This window comes from Ambystoma mexicanum, chromosome 8 (genome assembly GCF_040938575.1).
Source record: "Ambystoma mexicanum isolate Mex_15411 chromosome 8, UKY_AmexF1_1, whole genome shotgun sequence".
NCBI classification, from domain to species: Eukaryota; Metazoa; Chordata; class Amphibia; order Caudata; family Ambystomatidae; genus Ambystoma; species Ambystoma mexicanum.
In genome coordinates this window covers 328,049,982-328,070,496 of record NC_090929.1, presented here as the reverse complement: position 1 = coordinate 328,070,496, position 20,515 = coordinate 328,049,982, and the positions used below count along the sequence as shown (strand labels likewise).

The 20,515-nt window shown below is 43.9% G+C and overlaps 1 protein-coding gene across 1 annotated transcript in view; it reads left to right on the top strand.

The window, feature by feature from the left end:
• Nucleotides 1-20,515, top strand: part of MAMDC4 (MAM domain containing 4) — a 498,376-nt gene that overhangs the window by 356,503 nt on the left and 121,358 nt on the right. Inside the window, exons 22-23 of the mRNA XM_069609267.1 lie at nt 1,611-1,830; nt 18,867-19,004. Coding sequence (XP_069465368.1) covers nt 1,611-1,830; nt 18,867-19,004 — 358 coding nt within the window. The remainder of the gene's footprint in view (nt 1-1,610; nt 1,831-18,866; nt 19,005-20,515) is intronic.

Sequence of the window (20,515 nt, the reverse complement as noted above, 5' to 3'; positions counted from 1 at the left end):
GCGCGCGCGCTATACGTTGCGTCTACATTTCTTCATGGGAGGTTCTCAGAAATGTATCTGTCCCTTTGTCTGCTTTGCAAAAAAGCGTGTGAGTGCATATTGGCTAGGTGCCTGGCCTTCTGTGTGATTTCTGTCTCGTGTAATTGGGACTTCTTTAACTTGAATTTTCTCTTGCATTTGGCACACTGAATGCACGCCCCAATAGTGTCAAAGACAATTTGAAAAAAATAGAATGACTGGATGGCAAAGGGCAGTCTCATCGTGTGGTACACACTGTGTCATTTTGATGCTGAACCAGGAAATGCAAGTGCTTCTAAATATTCCATTGCCCAAAGGTAAAAGGGCCAGAGTAATATCAGTGTTAATGCCAAATACTGCATAGAGCACTGTCCTTCATAAAGGGCTAATGGCCTGGCTCTCTGTCATATTCTTAGATTTCATATCAGGCTCTGACTGTCCTATGGGGCAATGCCAGAAGGATCAGCCCAGCAGGACATTGTAGGTTTGTTTAGTTAGCCAATGTGGGCCAGTTTGATGAATGGCGCTCTGTGCCTCTGGTAGCTTTGACCAATGTTACTAGCCAACTATTCTTTAAAATGCACCATTTGCCACACATTCTCCTAAAAATGCATCCCCAGGTAAAACACAAACAGTTTTTCTTGCTAGTTCACAAATTGCAGTATGCAAATGTGTGCCACACTTTTTGTGTGCCCAATTCTAATGTTGGTCCTAGTCCAGCTCTGTACCATGTTATTATTCTTAAACCCCTCCTTCCTGAAAGTCACATGCGTCCAAATCATATTAGAAGTTGCAAATAAACCAGCTAACAAAACCTCATAGGTACAAGTTGTAAAGTTACCAATGAGTTACATTCCAGAATTGGTATCAGGTAATAAAATCGCGGCAAAAATGTAGGCGGAAAAAGAATCGCAGCAAAAATGCTGTGGATTGACTCTGTAAAGGTGTACCCCATTATACCATTTAAGGGGAGCGGGTGTTGCAGGGGTGTCCCCCGCTCCCCTTACATGGTATAATGGGTCCAGGGATTGCGGGGGTGTCACCTGCATCCTATACATGATTTTGGCGGCAAAACCACAGCATTTTTGCCGCCATATTTTGCATTCACGCCCATTTTTGCTGCGATTTTAAGACATGGAACCCCAGAATTTAAATCTCTGTACAATGTTCCTTTTGTAAACTAATATTGTGAAGGTGCTGGTTTGGCTAGGGTCAGTGGAATGCCTGAAACTTTTGGATACTTTTAAAGATGTTATATCCACTTTTAACTTGTCCATCTAAGAATGTTTTCAAAATGTCACATTACCAAACGTTTGCAAACCGATTTTTGACCAGGCTGTCCTTTTATTGAGATTAAAGGTTTGACTCCTTGCATGGCACATGCAGACAAGGTAAGTGTCTGTGGGATGCCGCGAGGAACCTTGTACAATGAAGTAGGTGCCGAGGCACGTGTTCAGTGGTTGGCCCTGGATAACCAAGGTATATATTGACTGCGTTTGCTTTTCCTCTCAGAATTCCTTGGTTGAGTGCTGTGTGTCTCCCATCTCAAAATCTCTGAATGATTAACACTCTGTGCTACCTCTCCCCCACAGCTGATCTTTGAATCGCTGAGTGGCGGGTCCTCTGGCGCCATTGCACTCGACGATATCAACCTGCGTTCTGGGTCCTGCATAGCCCAGACTGACTGCTCCTTTGAGGCTGGCCTGTGTGGGTATTCCATCCAGGGGAAGAATCCATGGGTCCGAATGAAGAGCATCAGTGGCACCACCAAAAATGGCCCCTCCACAGATCACACCACGGAGACCAGCATGGGTACGAGTGGCTCAGGCCAATGGTGAAGGGAAGTGGATGGAAGTATAGTCACAAAGGCCTTAGAAAGAATGAGACGTAGGCTTTTGAGAAAGATTTCACATCGATGTGTTAATGGTACTTGAAGGTCTGCAGATGTCCTAGTGTTCATTCTTCATACACGTACTGGCCTGTGCAACTTCAAGCACAAATCTGGTCGAAATCCTAGTGTTGCCCATTCACAGGTGGTCCCCGCCTGTTGAGATTTGTGGCCATATTCCAAAGTGCCAGCGCCCGAGCCCTGTTGTGCTTTAAAGGTCACTAGCCCTTAAATAATACTACTCATTTCCCCTTGGACCAATCCCCCTGTCATTATTGGGCACCCCACAGCAGTTGAGCTTGACTAGAGTGATAGGACATAAAACTCCGATTCAAAGCATTGTTTTAGGAACTGTTTATTGACCAACACCTCTTTCTAAGTTCAGTGTCTATATCCCAACCATTACCCCATCTATTGTTGGGCTATTTTCTGGCTATTCTGAGTGGTTGGTTTTACTGCCTGCATAAGGTATTTGCTGTTATTTTATAACATTCATCAGGTTATTACCCTAATTTTATAAAAATGCGTGGGATGTTTGCCTGCATGTTAGAACCTGCAAATGTTGCCTGCTGTTAAGAGTTGGTAAGCATTGGAGTAAATAGTCTTAGCTACCACTGGGCAGTTTGTACACTCTTCAGGGGTTAACTCATGTGACTCTGCATAACTAATCCTACAATACAAAGTAGTTCGTGAATTCTGTGTAGCCATAATACATTACATTTATAAGCATGCTCAACAGAGCGCTTAATGCAGAACCAGTTGAAAATAATTTAGAAATGTTCGCCATCAGCGATCACCACATGGCAGTTACACATTCAGTTTTTCTGAAACCTGGTCCAATCTAGTCTCCTCATATGTGAGTAGACCAGTGTGGCAGGCCAATCAAATAATAACCACTGCACCTATTCTCTTTTGAATGTGGGTAGTACCCACCGATAAGTCTACCTAATGTTGATAAAGCCTGGCACCTCTGTCTGTGCATTAGTCAGACCCACCTGAGTTTCCCTATCATTTAATGACATTTTATTTTGGGTGTACTCCAGTATTCATCTTGTACTAATGTACAGCCCATGGAGAACCCTGGTGTGGAGGAGGAACAAGCAACGCCTTATTAGTGGAGGCGCTGCGCGAATGTCAGATCCAAATTCCCTGATCCTGTGGGAGTTACTGAACCCCTCCACCCCTGTCTGCTACTTGTTTGTTTTCAGTTGCATGCAAAACCAATCACAGACGGAAGGACTCATCGATAAAAAAAATACAAACATTAGCTCCCGATTGTCCCTGCCTTGCGCCCTCAGCTTCACAAACTGGATATCTGTAAAACATACAGGGAAAGTGTGCAGTGTTTGGAGGAGCTTCTGGAGCAGGAAGAAATCTGTGGCAACCCCCCCTCCCCTTATGTTTAAATCCAGCTTGACTGCCCCGGACGGGCTACGCACGCGCGGGGAAAGGGTACACTGTTTGGCGCTGCATGGTGTTCGGTGTTGGAGGGGGTATGGAGTGTGAATCTTCTATTGCCGGTAGAGTGGATCCCAAGGAGGAACCTTTCGGCTCCTGGCACCGGGTGATCTCCAATGTGTAAGTGAATGCACTCGATTTGTGTATTTTCTTTTTCTGACTGTTGGATCTTGTTGGGTGCACTAGGGAGAGCTGTGGGAAAAGGTCCAGTGCTTACAGTGTTTAAGTGCTCACGTCGTTCAGGGGCAGGTTAGACTGTGTGCCTGTGGGGCTGAGCCTTCAGGCTCATCCCCGCTCCTCGTCTTCTGTTCCTCATCGCGGCTACCTGTATTTCCAAGTTGTATTGTAACAAGTGACAAGCCACGTAGAATCAGCCTTTTGATTTTATTCATTGCTGCCTGCCTACTCTACGACGTAAAAACAGAGTGCTTTAGTGCACATACGAAACTAACTGTTAAGAGCACTGAAGTCACTAGTTAATAGTAAATACTCCTACGTTCACCAATACTGACCCATAAAAGTGTATTAAAAGTGCTCAGATTGGAATTTTAAACACTGGTTTGGTGCTGTTCTTTGAACTTCTGATTTTGCAGACACCATTTTTTTCTTGGACATTTTTTTCTTGGACATTATCATATTGCTATTACATTGTTATTGTGCTGTTGTTATAGATAGGATGTAGTTTGTGTTGTTTAAGTGGGATTGCAGTGTACTATAGAAGAATAAGAAGTGTTCTCTGTGTAATTGAGTACAATATCTCATATTGAGTATCAAGAGAAACTAGTATTTGCTGATTTTAATAATTATGTCTAAGAGGAAGGCTGCCACTTCTATTTCTCCTGAAGAAACGCAAAAACAAATAACGAGAATGGTCAAGCCAATTAAGGTAGTTAATAATCTCATATTTGAGATTGAGGGGTTGTTAAATGAAATTGAGGGCCTCAATGATAAAAAAGGTACTTTGGTTAAAAAAGGAACTATAGCGGGGGCAGGGTTTAACAGTGTGGCAGCAGATGGGAACTGTGATCATCCGCTGATCTCATTTGCTGAACCTGCATTATGCACGCCAAATTATTATAACACGCGATCATTCAGGCCAAGTAAGGACCCAATAGACTTTTTTGAGGTGGAAATAAGATCTAGGTAGGACAGCAGGGAAAACTATATATTCCCTATTGATGGTAGGGTGGGCAAGGTTCCCAAAGTAAAGCAAACCGCATAATTGAATGCCATTCACATGGAGAAAAGGTGGGCTCTCTTATTGAAATATCTGAACTGGGAGTGCAGACTAACTAGAATTGAAACTCAAGATCTTAGGAGTGTGTTAAGAAGTGTAGTGGAACCCATTGATGTGGTTGCGATAGACCCTGGCATCCCCCTGAGAAACACATTTTCTGCTCTCAAGGACAAAGAAGAAATAACCCCAATTCCGGTCAAGGGCCTGTGAGAAACCTGGAGGTGTCTCACCAGCTAGTCCCCGGGGATCTGTCAACCAGTTTTCCAGGACACAGGCATCGCTATTGGATCCAGTTCCTGGGGGTGGTCCAGTGTGGGAAGATCACCTGTATGGGGGTCTTAAGGGAGTGGGAGTGGGACACTGAAGGGTGAGACATGGTATCCCCTTCCTTATAACACCTTTTCCCCATCCTACCAGGTAGGATACCTAGAAACTCAACCTCCCACCCCTTTTCCGACACAATTTCTCATGGACAGTTCATTACGAGCGACAACGGACTAAAACCAGAGCTGTATACCTGACATGTCCAAACAGCGGACCACAAAAGTACACTCTGAGCAAGGCAAAACGCAGAAGGAAGCAGCAATTCCAAGATGGCAGTTTAACCCGAGGAGAAAGGTGGCGACATCAGAGATGACGACAAGGAGGGAATTACCCTTGCCCTTTTCAACACAGAACAGCGACTTTCAAGAAGCCTCAAGGAAACGAAACATAAGAATGGGTATTTCAGCTGATGAACGGTGTAGTGTGTGTCAAAGGTGCCCAAGACCCTCCCGCAATGATCGCCAAGGTGTGGAGAAGCGATTTTCACCATGGTACTGTCCTTGACTCCGACAGAAAAGTATCGCCAACGAGTTCAGCACAGCCGGTGAGTTGGCAAAACTGATAGCAGACCGGACTGTGTTATGCTCAAGGTTGCAAGCAGCAACATTGTATGAAGAAAGAGAATGTGTATACAATTGAACTTTGTAGAACCAAGATAGGCACCAGACACAGAGTGGCCCGGCGTCACGTGGGTGCTCACTCAATGGTCTCTGTTTGGTACCCACCTGTGAATGGCGAAGAGGTCCTGTGGCAGGTTATGTTAAATCCTGTGCACATTTGAAAGTCTTCGATTGTCTAGAAACTCAAATAGGTCTGAGCCCGACTAAGGGGGAATAATTGTAGAAAAGGGATCTGAGCCCGGAAGAGAGGAATCTTGCGTGAACAGTAATCCACCGGAGAAGATTGTTGGGGCAAATGTGAACCCGATTGAGGGATGCCTAAAAATGTAAGTTGGTCTGAACCCGACTGAAAGAAACTGTGACCTTGTGCCAAAGAAACCCAGGAGTGTACTGTGCTTGAGCGACCCACCTTGTCCTGTGCTAAAACATGGGGAAAGGATGCCCATGGCCTAAACATCCTGACTTATCATTTTGTGAACACTTCTTTCCTTTTGTGAATACTATCCCACACTATTTTGTAGCATAGCTGTAAGGCTTGGCAATAGTTTTATTTTAGTATAGGCCCTTTTTATTTGACTAGACTCTCCTAGGACTGTATTTTATTATTTGATGGTCGTAGCTTGCTCCCATCTTAGATTTAGGTTTAAATAGGCGTATTTCACACCCCTGAAAAGTTCAATAAACACCCTTGATCACTTGTGTCTGTCTTACTTTGATACCATGCCCTCCTTACAGGCCCCAAGAGAGCCTACAAGAAGAGGCTTGTTGCTAAAAATAAAAGAGCAAAGAGCAAAAGGGAGGAAGCCATCAGGTGGACCCCACCCGCCCCCAGAAATCGATACCAAGGTTATAATGGGAAATAATGCAGCCCGTGTGAGTGAGTTATGTCCTGATTATGTGAATTATTTTTTTTTTTTGATACAGAGATCAGGGATTTTCTAGTAGAAATCAGGTCACTAGCTGCAGAGAAATTGGGTAATTGCCCGAGAGATCTGGTCGGCAAGATAAAAGTATTAAAGGAAAATGTTGTTACTTTGTCATCTAGGATTGATAATATGGAGTTTAAAGGTGCATTGCCCCTAAATAAGCTCAGACTAACAATTTCTACAATCAAGAAGATTACTTAATACTTATTACTCGTGATAATCTGGAAAGTACTTTGGGTAAGTCTGGGGGCGGTCGTAATCGAGATCAAAAACTCTTGGAGTGTACCTCGGTCCCTTACAGAAGCTTGGTACATAAACATAATGCCCCACAATCCTTATCCTGCTCGGGGATTCTGAGAGTTAATAATATGCATAATGGAATTGGGAATCCCTATATTACCGAAAGTAAGGAGTATGGAGGACAAATGTAGGGGCCGCCTCAGAAAATCACCTTTAGTAACAATCATTAATGTCCTGAAACATTCACGAAATGCTTTTGAGGATGAGAAGGCATTGAAAACAAGTGCATGTATTGGATAAAACACATCAAGGGGTGTCTATCCATAATAAGATCAGATATAGTACAATGCTCTCGGGTTTCAATGCCTAATCACCACGCTGATTATATTCATGTGTTTTGGCGCTCCTGGGATCTGGTAGATGGAATTTTGGCAATAGATGTTTGAGTACTTCCCCCAGCGTTGACCACGATTCTCATAAGCCCCCATACCCCTACATACAAAGATCAAGGAAACATAGATTGTAGATATCTTGCCCCACTAGCAGCCAGTTGTCCCTCAGTACTAAGTATACCACAGAGGAGGGGGAACACAAGGAGGGATGTCGGTCGATGGAGGGTTGGAGGAGGTGGACTGACTGGAGTGGGTTTGTTGTACTCCTTACTTAGATACATGCTGCCAATTTCTCTCATGGAACATAGCTGGAATGGCAAAGAATTTGAAGGGCATATGCTGGGCTGAATTTCTGAGGAAGTTCCAGCTGGTCCTCTTACAAGAAACATGGGCTATATATAAGGTAGATCTGCAGGGATATCGATTTTTTCATGTTCCGGCTAAAAAAGGCCCTAAAGGTAGACCAAGTGGGGGGCTTCTTATCTGGCTAGATTCTACATTAAATTGGGAAGCGACGGTCCGCGCAACAGGTATTGGGAAACTCCAGCATTTGGCTATCTGTGCAGGAGATGACAAGTGGATCCACTTATTTAATGTTTACAATAGACCATCTGAATCCACTGGACTACAGGTGGTAGAAAAGATTTATGAATGGTTATTTCTTGGAAGGGGTCTAACCACTGAAAGACCCGCACAATTGTAGCAAGTGACCTAAATATGCAGTTAGAACCCATAAGGGAGCTAGAGGGGCTCTGGGAAGACCAGGAGAGTGCTTGGGATATCCCCACCCTGATAACTCAGCGGCCAAAGCGGGTGCACCAAAGTGGTATGGATACAGCCCGCTATCTGAACAACATGGAGCTCAGAGTCTGCAATGGTCAGTTTTTAGAAGAACAACCAGCAAAACTGACCTTCGTCGGACATAATGGTGTATCCATTATAGATTACATTCTGACTTTGGCTACGGGCTGGGCGAGGATAGGTAATTTTAGAATCCATGACAGAGTTGAAAGTGACCACAAACCCTTGAGTGTATTGATCCAATTTGAAAAAATAATGAATCCACTGTATGATGATCAGGGGATGGCAGAAGCTATAGTTCTTACTTGTCATGCACATAAATCATTGAAGTGGATTGGAGTGATTGAGCAAGACTTAAAGCCCTCCATATACAATGCCATTTTGGAAAATCTTGCAAATGTTTGCTCAGACAGTACCTTTGATTGGGAGATGCTGACTGAGATTAATAAAATGTTGCAGAACCTGGCCCCGCTTATGACTTATACAGCCTCTAGAGTAAAGAAACTTGCAATAGCCATATCTGGTTGGTATGATCAAACTTGCAGGGATGCAAATAATAGGATAATGGTCTGCCTAATGGTACTGGATAAATTACATCTTAGAGCGCATAGAAATGATTACACATCTATAGTAGCAATAAAAAAGAAAGATTATGTTAACCAAAGATGGGAGACACTCATTAAGGCCTAGGAAGAAGGGGATCTCATCTCCTATTGGAAATTGATTGCAGGAAAGAGGTGAATGGGTAAACAAGTCTGCAGTGTTGTATTACGGCAGGTTTCTGGCGAGAGCCTTTTGCAAATCTATATGGCAAATCTCAAGAGATTTGGAATGTGATATTGAACTCTAGTGCATTAGCTAGCACTGGGGATGAGATTCTTCAGTTTAATAATGAGGAAGTGATGAGGGCAATTTTAAGTCAAAAGAGTGGGAAAGCATCTGGGCCAGATGGGATACCGGTTGACCTTTATAAAGGTAATGTTTGGGGCTCAATAATGTGTAAAATCTTCAATGCTTTAATGAGATTGGGGACAGTCCCTGCCACTTGGAGAAAAGCAGTATTTTTACTGATATATAAAAAGGGATGGATGGCCGTGCCAGTTAATTATCATCCCATTTCACTCATTGATAGTGTGGGGAAAATATACGCTAGGGAAATCTTACCTCAACTGAAATCCTGGGTCGAAGAAAATAAAACTATTAGTGACCTGCAGGCAGGATTGAAAAAACATAAGAGTTCTGTCAACCAAAGTTTTTGTCTGTTCCTGTTGATCCAGAGGTACAGCATGTTGCTGAAAATGAAGCTATATGCTATATTTGTCGATCTCAGGACAGCGGTTCACAGTATCTCAAGGGAAATCCTGTGGAGGATTATGAGGGAAAATTGATCACTGCCATTTGGCTGTTGTATGCTAATACCAAGACAGTTGTACGTTTTGGGGTTAGCCGGAGAATTAACTGACTCATTTGATGTGGGAAAGAGGGTAAGACAAGGCTGTGTCTTTGAACCCCTCCTTTTCAATATATATATATATATATATATATATATATATATATATATATATATATATATATATATATATTGAAGACGTAATTAAGGCTTTGAGTCAACATTGTATGGATTACCCCAAAATGGGCAATGACAGCTACCCAGCTTTATTCTATGCTGATGATGCAGTGATATTGTCTACCTCAGCACAAGGATTAAGAACAACACTGGATACATTTCTAAATACATTTGAGACCCTGGGATTACAACTGAACACCGATAAAACAAACATCTTGGTGTTTAAACAGTTTGGGGGTGTTTGATCGCCTGAGAATTGATTGAGGCAAACTGTTCGGAAAAAAACAGCCCGCATACGATCAATTCTCAGATGATTAAACAAGCTCATACCAACCCACCACCCACCCGCCACTCACTGTCCCCTTTCCCTGCTTACTTCTATGTTCGTCGCCTGGTCCACTTCTGCCCTGCGGCGTCAGATCCATCCCTCTAACGCGGGTCAGATCTTACACCGCAGGGTCCCATTTTCCTCTTTTTTTTCGGTCCCCCGCCTCCAATATTGAGGAAGCGACGGACACCCCTGCAACCCCCCAAGACTAACAAATACCGAACATAGGGAGAGGAGAACACCCCCAGAACCCTACTGCTCCACATGTTTGGTATGTATTAGCCTAATTGTTCGTTTTTATTAGATCGAATGTTACTGGCCAAATCCGTTCAAATGTAACATTCGGTCAAATAAAAATGAACAATATGCAAATACCGTTTAAACCACAGTTCACAAAGTATACACATTTTTATATCTATGTACAAGAAAGTAAAACTAGAACAGGCGAGGTTTTACGGTTATTTAGGAATTTTTATTTATGTATTTGACCTTTATATAGCGCTCCTAGCCCACAAGCATCTGTTCGCTGGTTACATTTATAGACATGATAACAAAGCAAATTACATTTCACATGTGTCTGGTTGCTGGTTGCTGTTGGCTGGTTACAGGAAGGCGCAGGCCAGACGTATGGTATTGTCACTTATGTAAGTGAACAATTGGTCTACCTGATGGAGAAAAGTGGTCTCTGAGTATTTAAGAGTCTTGTGTAAATAGCCAGGTTTGGGGATGGTAAAGAGGTGTGAGTAAGCTGCCAGGGTGGGTCTGTTGGATTGATATGTGGTGTATTGGCTAGATAGGTATAACAGGGCGGTGTTGATTAGATATTTATGCATAAGTGAGAGAATTTCAAACCTCATACGATCGCGTACCAGCAGCCAGTGGGCATTCCGTCTGGCTGATGAGATCTGCTCTTTTTTGGAATATTCAAGGCTGCTCTTAAGGCATTGTTCCCGTCTATGACAAAGGATTTGTAGTCGTAATTTAGTTTATTAAGACATGTTTGAGTACCTACAAGGAGTAACTCTGTTTTTTTGTCGTTAGGCATAGTCCATCTTCAGCCATCCAGACTTGGATGATTTGGTCAATTTTGCTCAGAGCAGTGGAGTCAGTGTTGTAATTGCCTGTGATGGGAAGGAGAATCTGGGTGTCATCCACGTAGTTAGTGTAGAAGATACCCTGCTCGTCCAGTAAGTCCAAGAGTGGCTTTGTAAAACTATTATACAGAGTTGGGGAGACGCAGGAGCCTTGTGAGACCCTGCAGGTGACTAAGGCTGGGGGGGCTGTAGCAGTATTGGAGAAAACCCGCATTATTCAGTTGGAGAGGAAGGATTCTATCCAGGTTATGGCTTTGGGCGAGAAATATGCTGAATAGAGGTGTTGGCACAGGAATGTATGGTCCACTAAATCGAATGCTGCAGAAAGGTCGAGTAGAAAGACGATGGCCAGATTACCATTGTCAATGATTTCGCCCATTTGGATTTTTAGGTCCAGTAGTGCTGTTTCAGTTCCATGACCTGGGCGGAAACCAGATTGGCGCAGGCCAAGGAGATTGTTGGTTTCAAGGTGTTTATGGATTTGTAGGTATGCTGCTCTGTCTAGTATTTTGAGTAAGAAGGGCACTGTTGTAATGGGACAGTAGTTAGTGGGGATGTTTGGATATAGTCTAGGCTTGTTTAGGAGTGGAAGTACCCATGCATCTTTTAGGTTGGTGGGGATGTTGCTGGAGGAGAAGGAGTTGTTAATGAGCGATGCGATGAAGGGGGCGAGTTCCGTTGCACAGTCTTTAATGAGGGAGGGTAGGCAGATATTGCCTTGGCATCTGGAGGGCTTCAGGCCTTGGATAATTTATGTGACTTCTGGCGTAGATACTAGCTTGAATTTTAATGGTTCCAAGAATCGATGGGGTGGTGGAAGGGCGGTGGGCCATGTGTCAGTTAGTGGTAGTTTATCATTTTTTGTCTCAATTTTAGTTAGGAGTAAGGGATTTTTTTCCGTTAGGGCCTTTTGAATGTTGGAGCACCATGTGAGGTCTTTAAGGCAGCTATCTGGGGAAGTGACTGGTGATTCCAGTTCTCACAGGATGGCCAAGAGTTCTCTAGGGCCAGAATTGGCCTTTTGAATTTGCTCATTGTAGGTTGAGCTTTTGGCTGCGAGGATGGCCTGTTTGTAGGATTTGGCCAATGAAATAATGAGTTCTTGTTGGCAGCTGACAGGGACTTTTTCCACAAGGTTTCAGCAGCTCGCTTGGTGGAGCATATAGCTTTGAGATTTGGGTATACCAAGCACGTAGGTGAGCTAGTGCTTTAGGTTTGCATGTCCTCAGGAGAGCTACTTTGTCGATGGCTAGTAGGAGTGTTTGTTTGTATAACTTTCCCATGGATTTAGGATCGCTAGTTGAGTGTTGGTATTTCACTATGGGTTGCAATAATGGGAGCATGTTCGCTGGCATGATGTTGCAAGCATTTCTTGAGAGGCTGGCTGGTGCAGCTTGCAGAGTTGCACTTGATTGATTATTTTTAGGAAAAGAGAACGAGATAACATTATGGCCAGTCAAGGGGCATAGGGCGTTCGATGTTATATTGCAGTGTGTGAAACCCAATGCTTCAATAGAGTTGGCTATGGCCAGTGCATTGTTCTCGGCAGGGTCGTTAAGGCCTAAATTTACATCACCCAAAAGGATAATTTTAGAGGGAAGCTTAGTGTTGTTGGAGAGTAGAAGTACAATGTCTTCCTCAAAGGAAAGCAAAGGGCTAGGAGGTCTGTAGATGGTATGGATGGTTAGTCTGATAGTCTTGGATAGGGATAATTTGATAGACAGCAGTCCTCCGGAGCGAAATAGTTGGTTTGGCATTTCTCTAATATCTAAGTAATTCTTGGCTATGACAGCCACACCTCCTCCTTTAGTAAGCAGTCTGTCCTTTCAGAAGACAGTGTAGTTGTTTGGGATGGCGAGTCAGAGGGAAGGTCCTGCAGCTGCATGCATCCAGGCTTCCGTGATGGCTCATAGGTCTAGATTGTTTGCCATGATAAGATCAGATATGTCAAGGACATGGGCCAGGAGGGATCTGATATTGCTAAGTGCTCCTCTGAGGTGCGTTGTAGGTGCATCTGTTTTGGTCTCGCTAAGGACAGGGATAGCCTTGGCTGTTACATTGGGGTTGCAGGTGAGTGGCGTTTGCTAGACCTGTTCTTGCTTGCAGAGGTGGTGAGCTTTGATGAGTGTGAGTCATATGCAATAGCCGGGGCGCTGGGTTATAAACAGCTGGAGGCATTAGGAATAGTTCAGATAATATGCTCAGGTGTGCATATGGCTGCAGGAGGCAGCAGGCCCCTGAATACACATGGCAGCAGGCACAGTGGGGGCAGCAGGCACAGGCATGCATATGGTATCAAGCATAATGGGGGCAGTAGGTTCAGCCATACATATGGCACAGGCATAGTGGAGGCAACATGCCCATGAATACATATGGCAGCAGGCATAGTGGGGAGAATAGGCTCTGGCATACAAATGGCAGCAGGCATAGTGGAGACAATAGGCTCTGGCATACATATGGCAGCAGGTATAGTAGAAGCAGCAGGCCCCTGAATACATATGGCAACAGGCATAGTGGCGACAATAGGCTCCGACATACATATGGAAGCAGGCATAATGGAGACAATAGGCTCCGGGATACATATGGCAGCAGGCATAGTAGAGGCAGCAGGCCCCTTAATACATATGGCAACAGGCATAGTGGAGACAATAGGCAGGCAGAGTATTGGCATCAGGCTCAAGGGTGAATGATAAATCAGCTATCTTTGTGGTGCTTAAGGAAGCATATGATACAGAAATGTGTACCTACAACTTTGAAGGCATTGGGTGCAACAAGTTCTGAGGTGCGTGATGTCTTAATGTTCTGAGAGACAGAGAGATCTAGGGCCTGATTCATGAAACATTTTCCTATGGGATCGTGCCATTATAAAACACTTCCATGAATCAGGCCCCTGGTGTGTGAGGGCTTACAAGGTTTCTGGGGTTAGTTGTGCTTGTGATGGGTAGTAGGCCAAAAACAGAGGGCTTGTTTGATATGTGTTTTGTAGGGGCTGAATTACTTGTGGCTTTGTCTCTTGTAGGGGCGGCAGGATGTGCTGTGGCTGTGGCCTTGATTGGTGGTTTCGCAGGGTGGCTACGTAGCTCAGGGTGAAAGTTGGCTGCATTATACTGGGTGCTAAGGGGATCAATCCCTGATAGGCGCTGCTTGTATGGTTCAATTGGGGGAAGCATTGACGCTGCTGCCATGGAGATGTGAGCGCCTGTTTATGGTGCTCTGAGGGGCAGGTGAGGCTCTGGGCTTGCATCGCGTCAGAGGCAGTGGTATTTGGCAGAAGACGAAAGTATCTGAGGTTCGGTGGATGGGTAGTGCCTTGGCTGTTAGCAGAGGGTATTTCTGCATACTACGCGATTTCTGGCCTATATTCCTTTGATTTAAGGAACATGGGTTAGGAAGAGAGAGGGAAGTATCTTCAAGTAGCAAGGTAAGGAAAGTGACATAGTCAGAGGAATAGGGCATTGTAGGGTGGAGTAGGATAGTGCTCACAAAGATGGCTGGTACCTGGTCTCTGAAGTAGGGTTGAATCGACATCGGCCTGGATGTCTGTGCGTGGTTGGGTGTTCTTCAGCTCGGGATTGCCCCGAACAGGGTGGGGAGGGGCTGATGTGCGGCAATGGCAGTGAGCAGGGGGGAGAGGCAGAGAATGCCATTAGCCTTAAGCTATAGCCTTTAGTGTCGCCCGGCTCCGCCATCCGGCTTTGGTCATTGTTGGCTATTTGCTGGAATTCTGGCCAATCGTGTTGCTCCACAGGGACCAGTGCCTTACAATTGCACTTCCCGCGCCTGGGGTGGCCATTTTAACAGGGAGGTTGTCGCCTAGACACGACGGTCTGAATAAACATGCTCCTGCATGTACTGAGGTGTCCCATGTGATGCTCCAGCTCGCAGCAGAGCTGCAGAGAATGCCGTTAGCCTTAAGCTACGGCCTTTAGTGCCATCCGGCTACACCATCCAGCTTCGGTCATGGCTGGTTATTTGCTGGAATTCTGGCCAATCGTGTTGCTCCACAAGAGCTGGTGCCTTACAGTTGCACTTACTGGCACCTGGGGTGGACATCTTAGTGGGGAGGTCGTCGCCTACACGGCAGTCTGAATAAACATGCTCCTGCATGTACTGAGGTGTCCCTAGTGATGCTCCTGGTCGCCACGGGTTAGATTCCACAAGAACTGTGGATGGTCTTCTCAACTTGGTAAGGCCAGCTCTAATTTGGGAACATTTGGTGGGGCTACTAATTCCTCTTTTGAAAAACATGGGAGAGGGGCAATATCGCCCACTCTGGAGTTATACCGAAAGCAGGTGATCACAGCTTCTACCTTTGGTGCCGACATTTGGGGCTACGGCATTATAGGTGCATTGGAGAAAGTAGAGAAAAGGCTTTTAAAAAAATGATTGTTATTGCCACAGAGCTCACCATCAGCACTCCTACATTTGGAATTGAACATTAGCCCAGCAGGACATTTGTTATCTGTAAAACCAGTATTGAACAGGGGGTCCTCTTCCCATTCCATCAAGCTTCTGGCATCTGTGAACACTTCGCAGAGGCAAAGGCAGAAGCAAAAAGAAAATCAGGCGCCTGGGAGTTTTTCTCAGAATTCTTTATTAAGTGTGGTTACACGACACACTCTGGAAAAGCACCCAGCAACATTTTGCCTTCAACCTGCTTATGTAGGCTAGTTGGATGATGCAACATCCTCGTGCAAATGACTAGTTTGTTAGAGCATGTATCTGATAGGTTCTTTTAGCCAGAGAAAAAAACTCACTGTACTATGATACAATGGCTTATATGATGCCCACCAAGCCCACATTAGCATAGTTGGCATCCACTAGTTTTCCTGACGCACAAGGCTGATAAGCTTATTTGTATACCTGGCTAGACACATCTATAGCATTTCTCAACTCCTGCCAAAAACAAATTCATCACATCACTGTCAATTCTTTATCTACTCTTCGAGGTCCTGTCCAGTCACTTAGTACTCTATACTGTAGAGAAATAAATTACCTCTATTATATGATGCCAAATAATGCAGCTGGCTTCTCAAATTAGTCTACATAAAGTACAGTACGCCCTCCTTATTAATAACATAGATAAATGTATCCAAGTTTCCCTTGCCTTGTCTAAGCTCATCATCAATCTTGTCTGCTTTTCCTGCCAAGTTCCAAGTTTAACCTCTCAGACTCAATTATCTCACTACAGCAAGTTGCTGCCAAAGACCATTTCAGGTGTAAGCCTCTTTTGCTTAGCAGCATGATGCAGGGTTTTCACATCTGGCCTTAACGCTGAACACCATTTTGTGCTTGAGGTATCCATTATGAAATATAGCTCAGTCTGCCACTGTATTCATCCTTCAGGGAAACATTATTTATTTATTTAAGCATTTCTTCCTTTCTATCCCATATTCATAATATATATGTATATACTCATTATATGTGTGTGATATTTAAAGCATCCTTCACTTCCTGGGTCATTTTATCCGAAATATACAAAGTGCTATGTGCACTTTTTACCTTAAATCCTGATTTCTGCAATAATGGAACCATTTGATCCGCCTATCATGTTATCTCTGTCTCTGTGGCTGGAACTTGTCACTGTGTTAACTTTCTCTCCTTTATCATTAAAAACTAGTCACTGTGCTGCACACGCAGATATGAAGCTTTAATTTGCCTCGGGTAATGCCATCACGCTGCCCGTGGACATATAGAGCCCTTATCCCCTCAGGGAAAGCTCAATGCGCTGCGTGCAAGCGTTTCATCTACCCAAAGCGAGTAACATAGCCTGCGCAAGTTTCTACATTGCTCGCGTGTCAACAGAAAGCTTTCCAGGAGGAAGCCAAGACATTAAAACATTCCTAGGCAACGTAATGTAACAAGTGTAGTGCCTTTCCTCAAAAACGACTGTTCATAATGAACGAACGGTACCTTATCTAAAACAAGGCTTGCAAAGATAAAAACAATACGCAGGCAAATAAAACAGCTTCACTTGCATATGTCATGTAGATTTTCAAATCCTTACTTAAAGAATATCTTTTCTCAAGTAAAATGAAACTAAATAAACTTATTCACTTAGCTTTGGCTCTGGAAGTCCTGTTACATGTGTCCTGTTTACTGCTCCTCATAACACAATGCAATCTAGATTCTCCAGTTTATCTTCCTGATCAGTCTCTTGACAAGGATAGACCCCTCTTTCCCTCGAGCTTCCTAATTCCTGAACTTCTCAGCTGGGCAGAAGACAATGAAAGGCAGTTGAGAATGTCCAGCAACTGACCTTATGCACTCCCTAGCCAATCAGGATGCCATGAGAGGACTACTATCTTGGGCTGGGATAGTTTCCACACAATGAATGGTTCCAGTTAAGGCCCAACTACCCAAATTTCACTGAATATAATGAAATCAATAAAATATAAATAACTACTCATACATACTTAAGTAGGGAAACCTGACAGAAACAAAGAGTTGATGTTGATCGTAGCTAGAAGTCTTAAATTGGGACCAGCTTATATTGGGGATAAGACAGACTTTGGTTTTGGACATTACCTCAATTTCATTCAACCACCACATGAGAAATTCCTGTATATTTGGGTCAGGATGGGAACGCTTCATTTAGCATCCTTTACAAATCCAGGTGTCCCGGTGGATCAGGAATATGCCCATTATGTGGCTCAGGCATGGAAACTGTTATCCATTTTTTTTTATCTGTGTTAAACTGAAATATCTGAGAATCCGCTATTTAAGACCTCTTTTAGGATAGCTAATCTTCGATCCACTATCGAAGCCATGCAGTTCTGCAAATCTTTTACTGAACACCACATTGTATTTGCATTAGCCCATTATGTTCATAGGTCGAAGTTATTGGATATGGACAAGATTAACGTGAGTTAAATTACCTTTTTATAGTGATTACATTTTAGGATCCTTTGGCAGGTTTTGAATTTAAAATTTTGATTTTAATGAGGATGCGGGTATACTCTCCACTCTTTTGTGTGTTTTACTTTCGGAGATGAGTTTATTGAAAATGTTTTAAATCTGTAAAATGGTGATGTCTTAATTAATTTCTTTGTCTTGTATGTTTGTTTTTATATGTACTTTATGGTTTTTATTCCAAATAAAGTATTAAAGTGAGTAAAACATACAAAGCACTGGTTAATCTTTTGATTTTTGTCTCCTTTTCGGCAAAACACCTTCCCCTGAAAACCTTAAATACCTGTTTGCCTTTGCGTGCTCGCTGAGAGGCTGTAAGGATAGTTCCTTTCTTTTATCTCTCCAAGAAATGATAGATTCCTTTACCTTAATTCTTTTCCTGTTTCCTCAGGCTTAATTAATGAAGCATAACTGTATACAGAACTTGGGAGGAGAAAGTTCACTAGTCTTTCTTGGTTCAATGACTTGGAGGCTCTGGCAATGCCCCCTCTCTAAGTTCTGTGACTCAGCCAGTATGGTTAGTCCTCTTCAAATGCCACACAACACCTCGCCCCCGACACCCAGCTCTGCCTGGCATACATGCCGAACACTCAACATTGGGTTCTTTTCCACCAGCTTGGATTGGACTGAAACATGTCTCCTGAAGGACACTTAGACAAGGAAAATATCTTCCTTGCCATTGCTTACCCACTCACATACATCTAACGTACCCCTTAAGAGCTCATACCACCAAGGTGGGAGGCTGTGTAGTTTCCAAGTGATATATGTTTTAATATACAGAGTGAGTGTGGCAAGTGGGTTTAGCCCATCAGGGGCCAGAGAACAGAAACTTTACACCAGTGCAAGTGCAGGTTTGCCTGGTATCAGCACTATTTTTAAAAATGATGGAACACATTAGAAAACCTTTTTACTGTGGCAAGTGCAGTTGGGCATGTTATAAGCACTAGGGCAAAAACTGCCCTAGTGCAAAAAACATATGTTGTCAATGCATTTTTGCTCCAGGTAAAATTGCAAGGGGTAGCATGTGCTAGTTAACCATTGTTTGTGTCCCTCTTTTCCAGGGCACTATATGATCGTGGACACGAGCAAGGCTGCAATGGCCAGTGGGAAGACGGCCACAATGAGCTCGGAGAAGCACGAGCCCCTCTCTGGAGATGGGTGCCTTGGGCTCTGGTACCACCTGAGCCACAGTAATGCAGGTGAGTCCCGGAAAAAGAGGTGGCCGTCATGATGATTTTCTTTTCTCTGGGAGCTTGAAGGTACACAGAACCTACCAAGTACTGCAAGCTGCACATGGCCATTCTTTGAAACCATTGATAAGTAGTAGGGTGATGATACCATTAAAATTACCAATTCACAGCATCCATAATGTGCAGAATTAGGGATTCTATTAAACAGCTGAGTTACAACCATGGATGTCACTCTCTTTTTCACTCTTACCACAAGGCTTAAAATACCTCTGCATGCTTTCTCATCAACCATCATTTTACCCCTCTGTTCTGATTTCCCGACTGTACCATCTTCATCATCCCTCATCACAACTTCTGTATTGATTTCTCTCTTTCCTCTCTCGCTCCTCCCCTTCCTCTTACGTCGACACCCCTTCAGTTGCATTTTTGCATCACGTCCTGTCTCCCTCCTTCTACCTTCCTTTCTATGTATAGACAGATATTCATTCATATCACATATTAATTAAAACAACATCTAATGATGCACCTGAAAGTATTCCCACAACCATTACCTACTGTCACACTTATCTCCATTTAAACTAATCCAAACATAACAAATGAAACATACATAATGCTGACAAGTGTAATGTATTCAATCATATATTTCTGCCTGTTTGCTGTTGGGTTTTGCATCATTTAATGCATAATGTGTTCATTGAATTATGTTTTATGGAGGCAAACTCTTAAAACATGAACCTTTGGTCGACCTTCTGCTTGTTTCAGGGTATCAAGCCTTATGATTGACCACACCTTCTTCAGGACCAAATATGCAATCATATCCAATGTATGTTCTGACTTTCAAAACAAGGAGTGTTCTGGTAGTCTCTCTACTAGCACGAAAACGGGTGGATGGCCCCCTGGGAGAGCCTAAACCAAGGCTTTAGCTCACTGTCCCTTTCACAGAGGAGAAATATCCCTGCATATCAGTCTGGTCCCACCCACTTGGGCAGTCAAGCACCGAAATGCTAGGCAATTCTCCTCTAAACAAGAGTACCAACAGCAATCCCGGCACGTGTTTCAGCCTAGTCGGGCCTCATCAGTGAGGTGGAGATGTGTCTCTCTAAGAACAATGAGCAAGGGGTCCACGTCCGGATCCCCCTAGTAATTTAGGGGGAAACCCAAAGTTACTTAATATGCAAAACAAGGGGGGTTCTGGGAGTCCCTTTACTGGCACAAAGCCGTTCCATTGACCTGTTCTTGGGTGGGTGGCCTCTGGGAGAGTCTCAACCAAGTCTTTAGCTCACTGTCCCTTTCACGGAGGAGAAATATCCCAGCATATCCCTTTTTGTCCTGCCCAGGGGCAGTCCAGTGTTACGTTCACCTGGCTCCCACAGAGGCGTCGGTCTGAACTGGACAGCTGTGGTCTCCACCAATGTGACGCGTAGGGCCGAGATGACGGACTGGACTGGCCCACCTAGCTTCCTTTACTTGGCCCATTGGAACATTCTTCTGTAAATGGAGAAAGGGAATTAACCACCCGT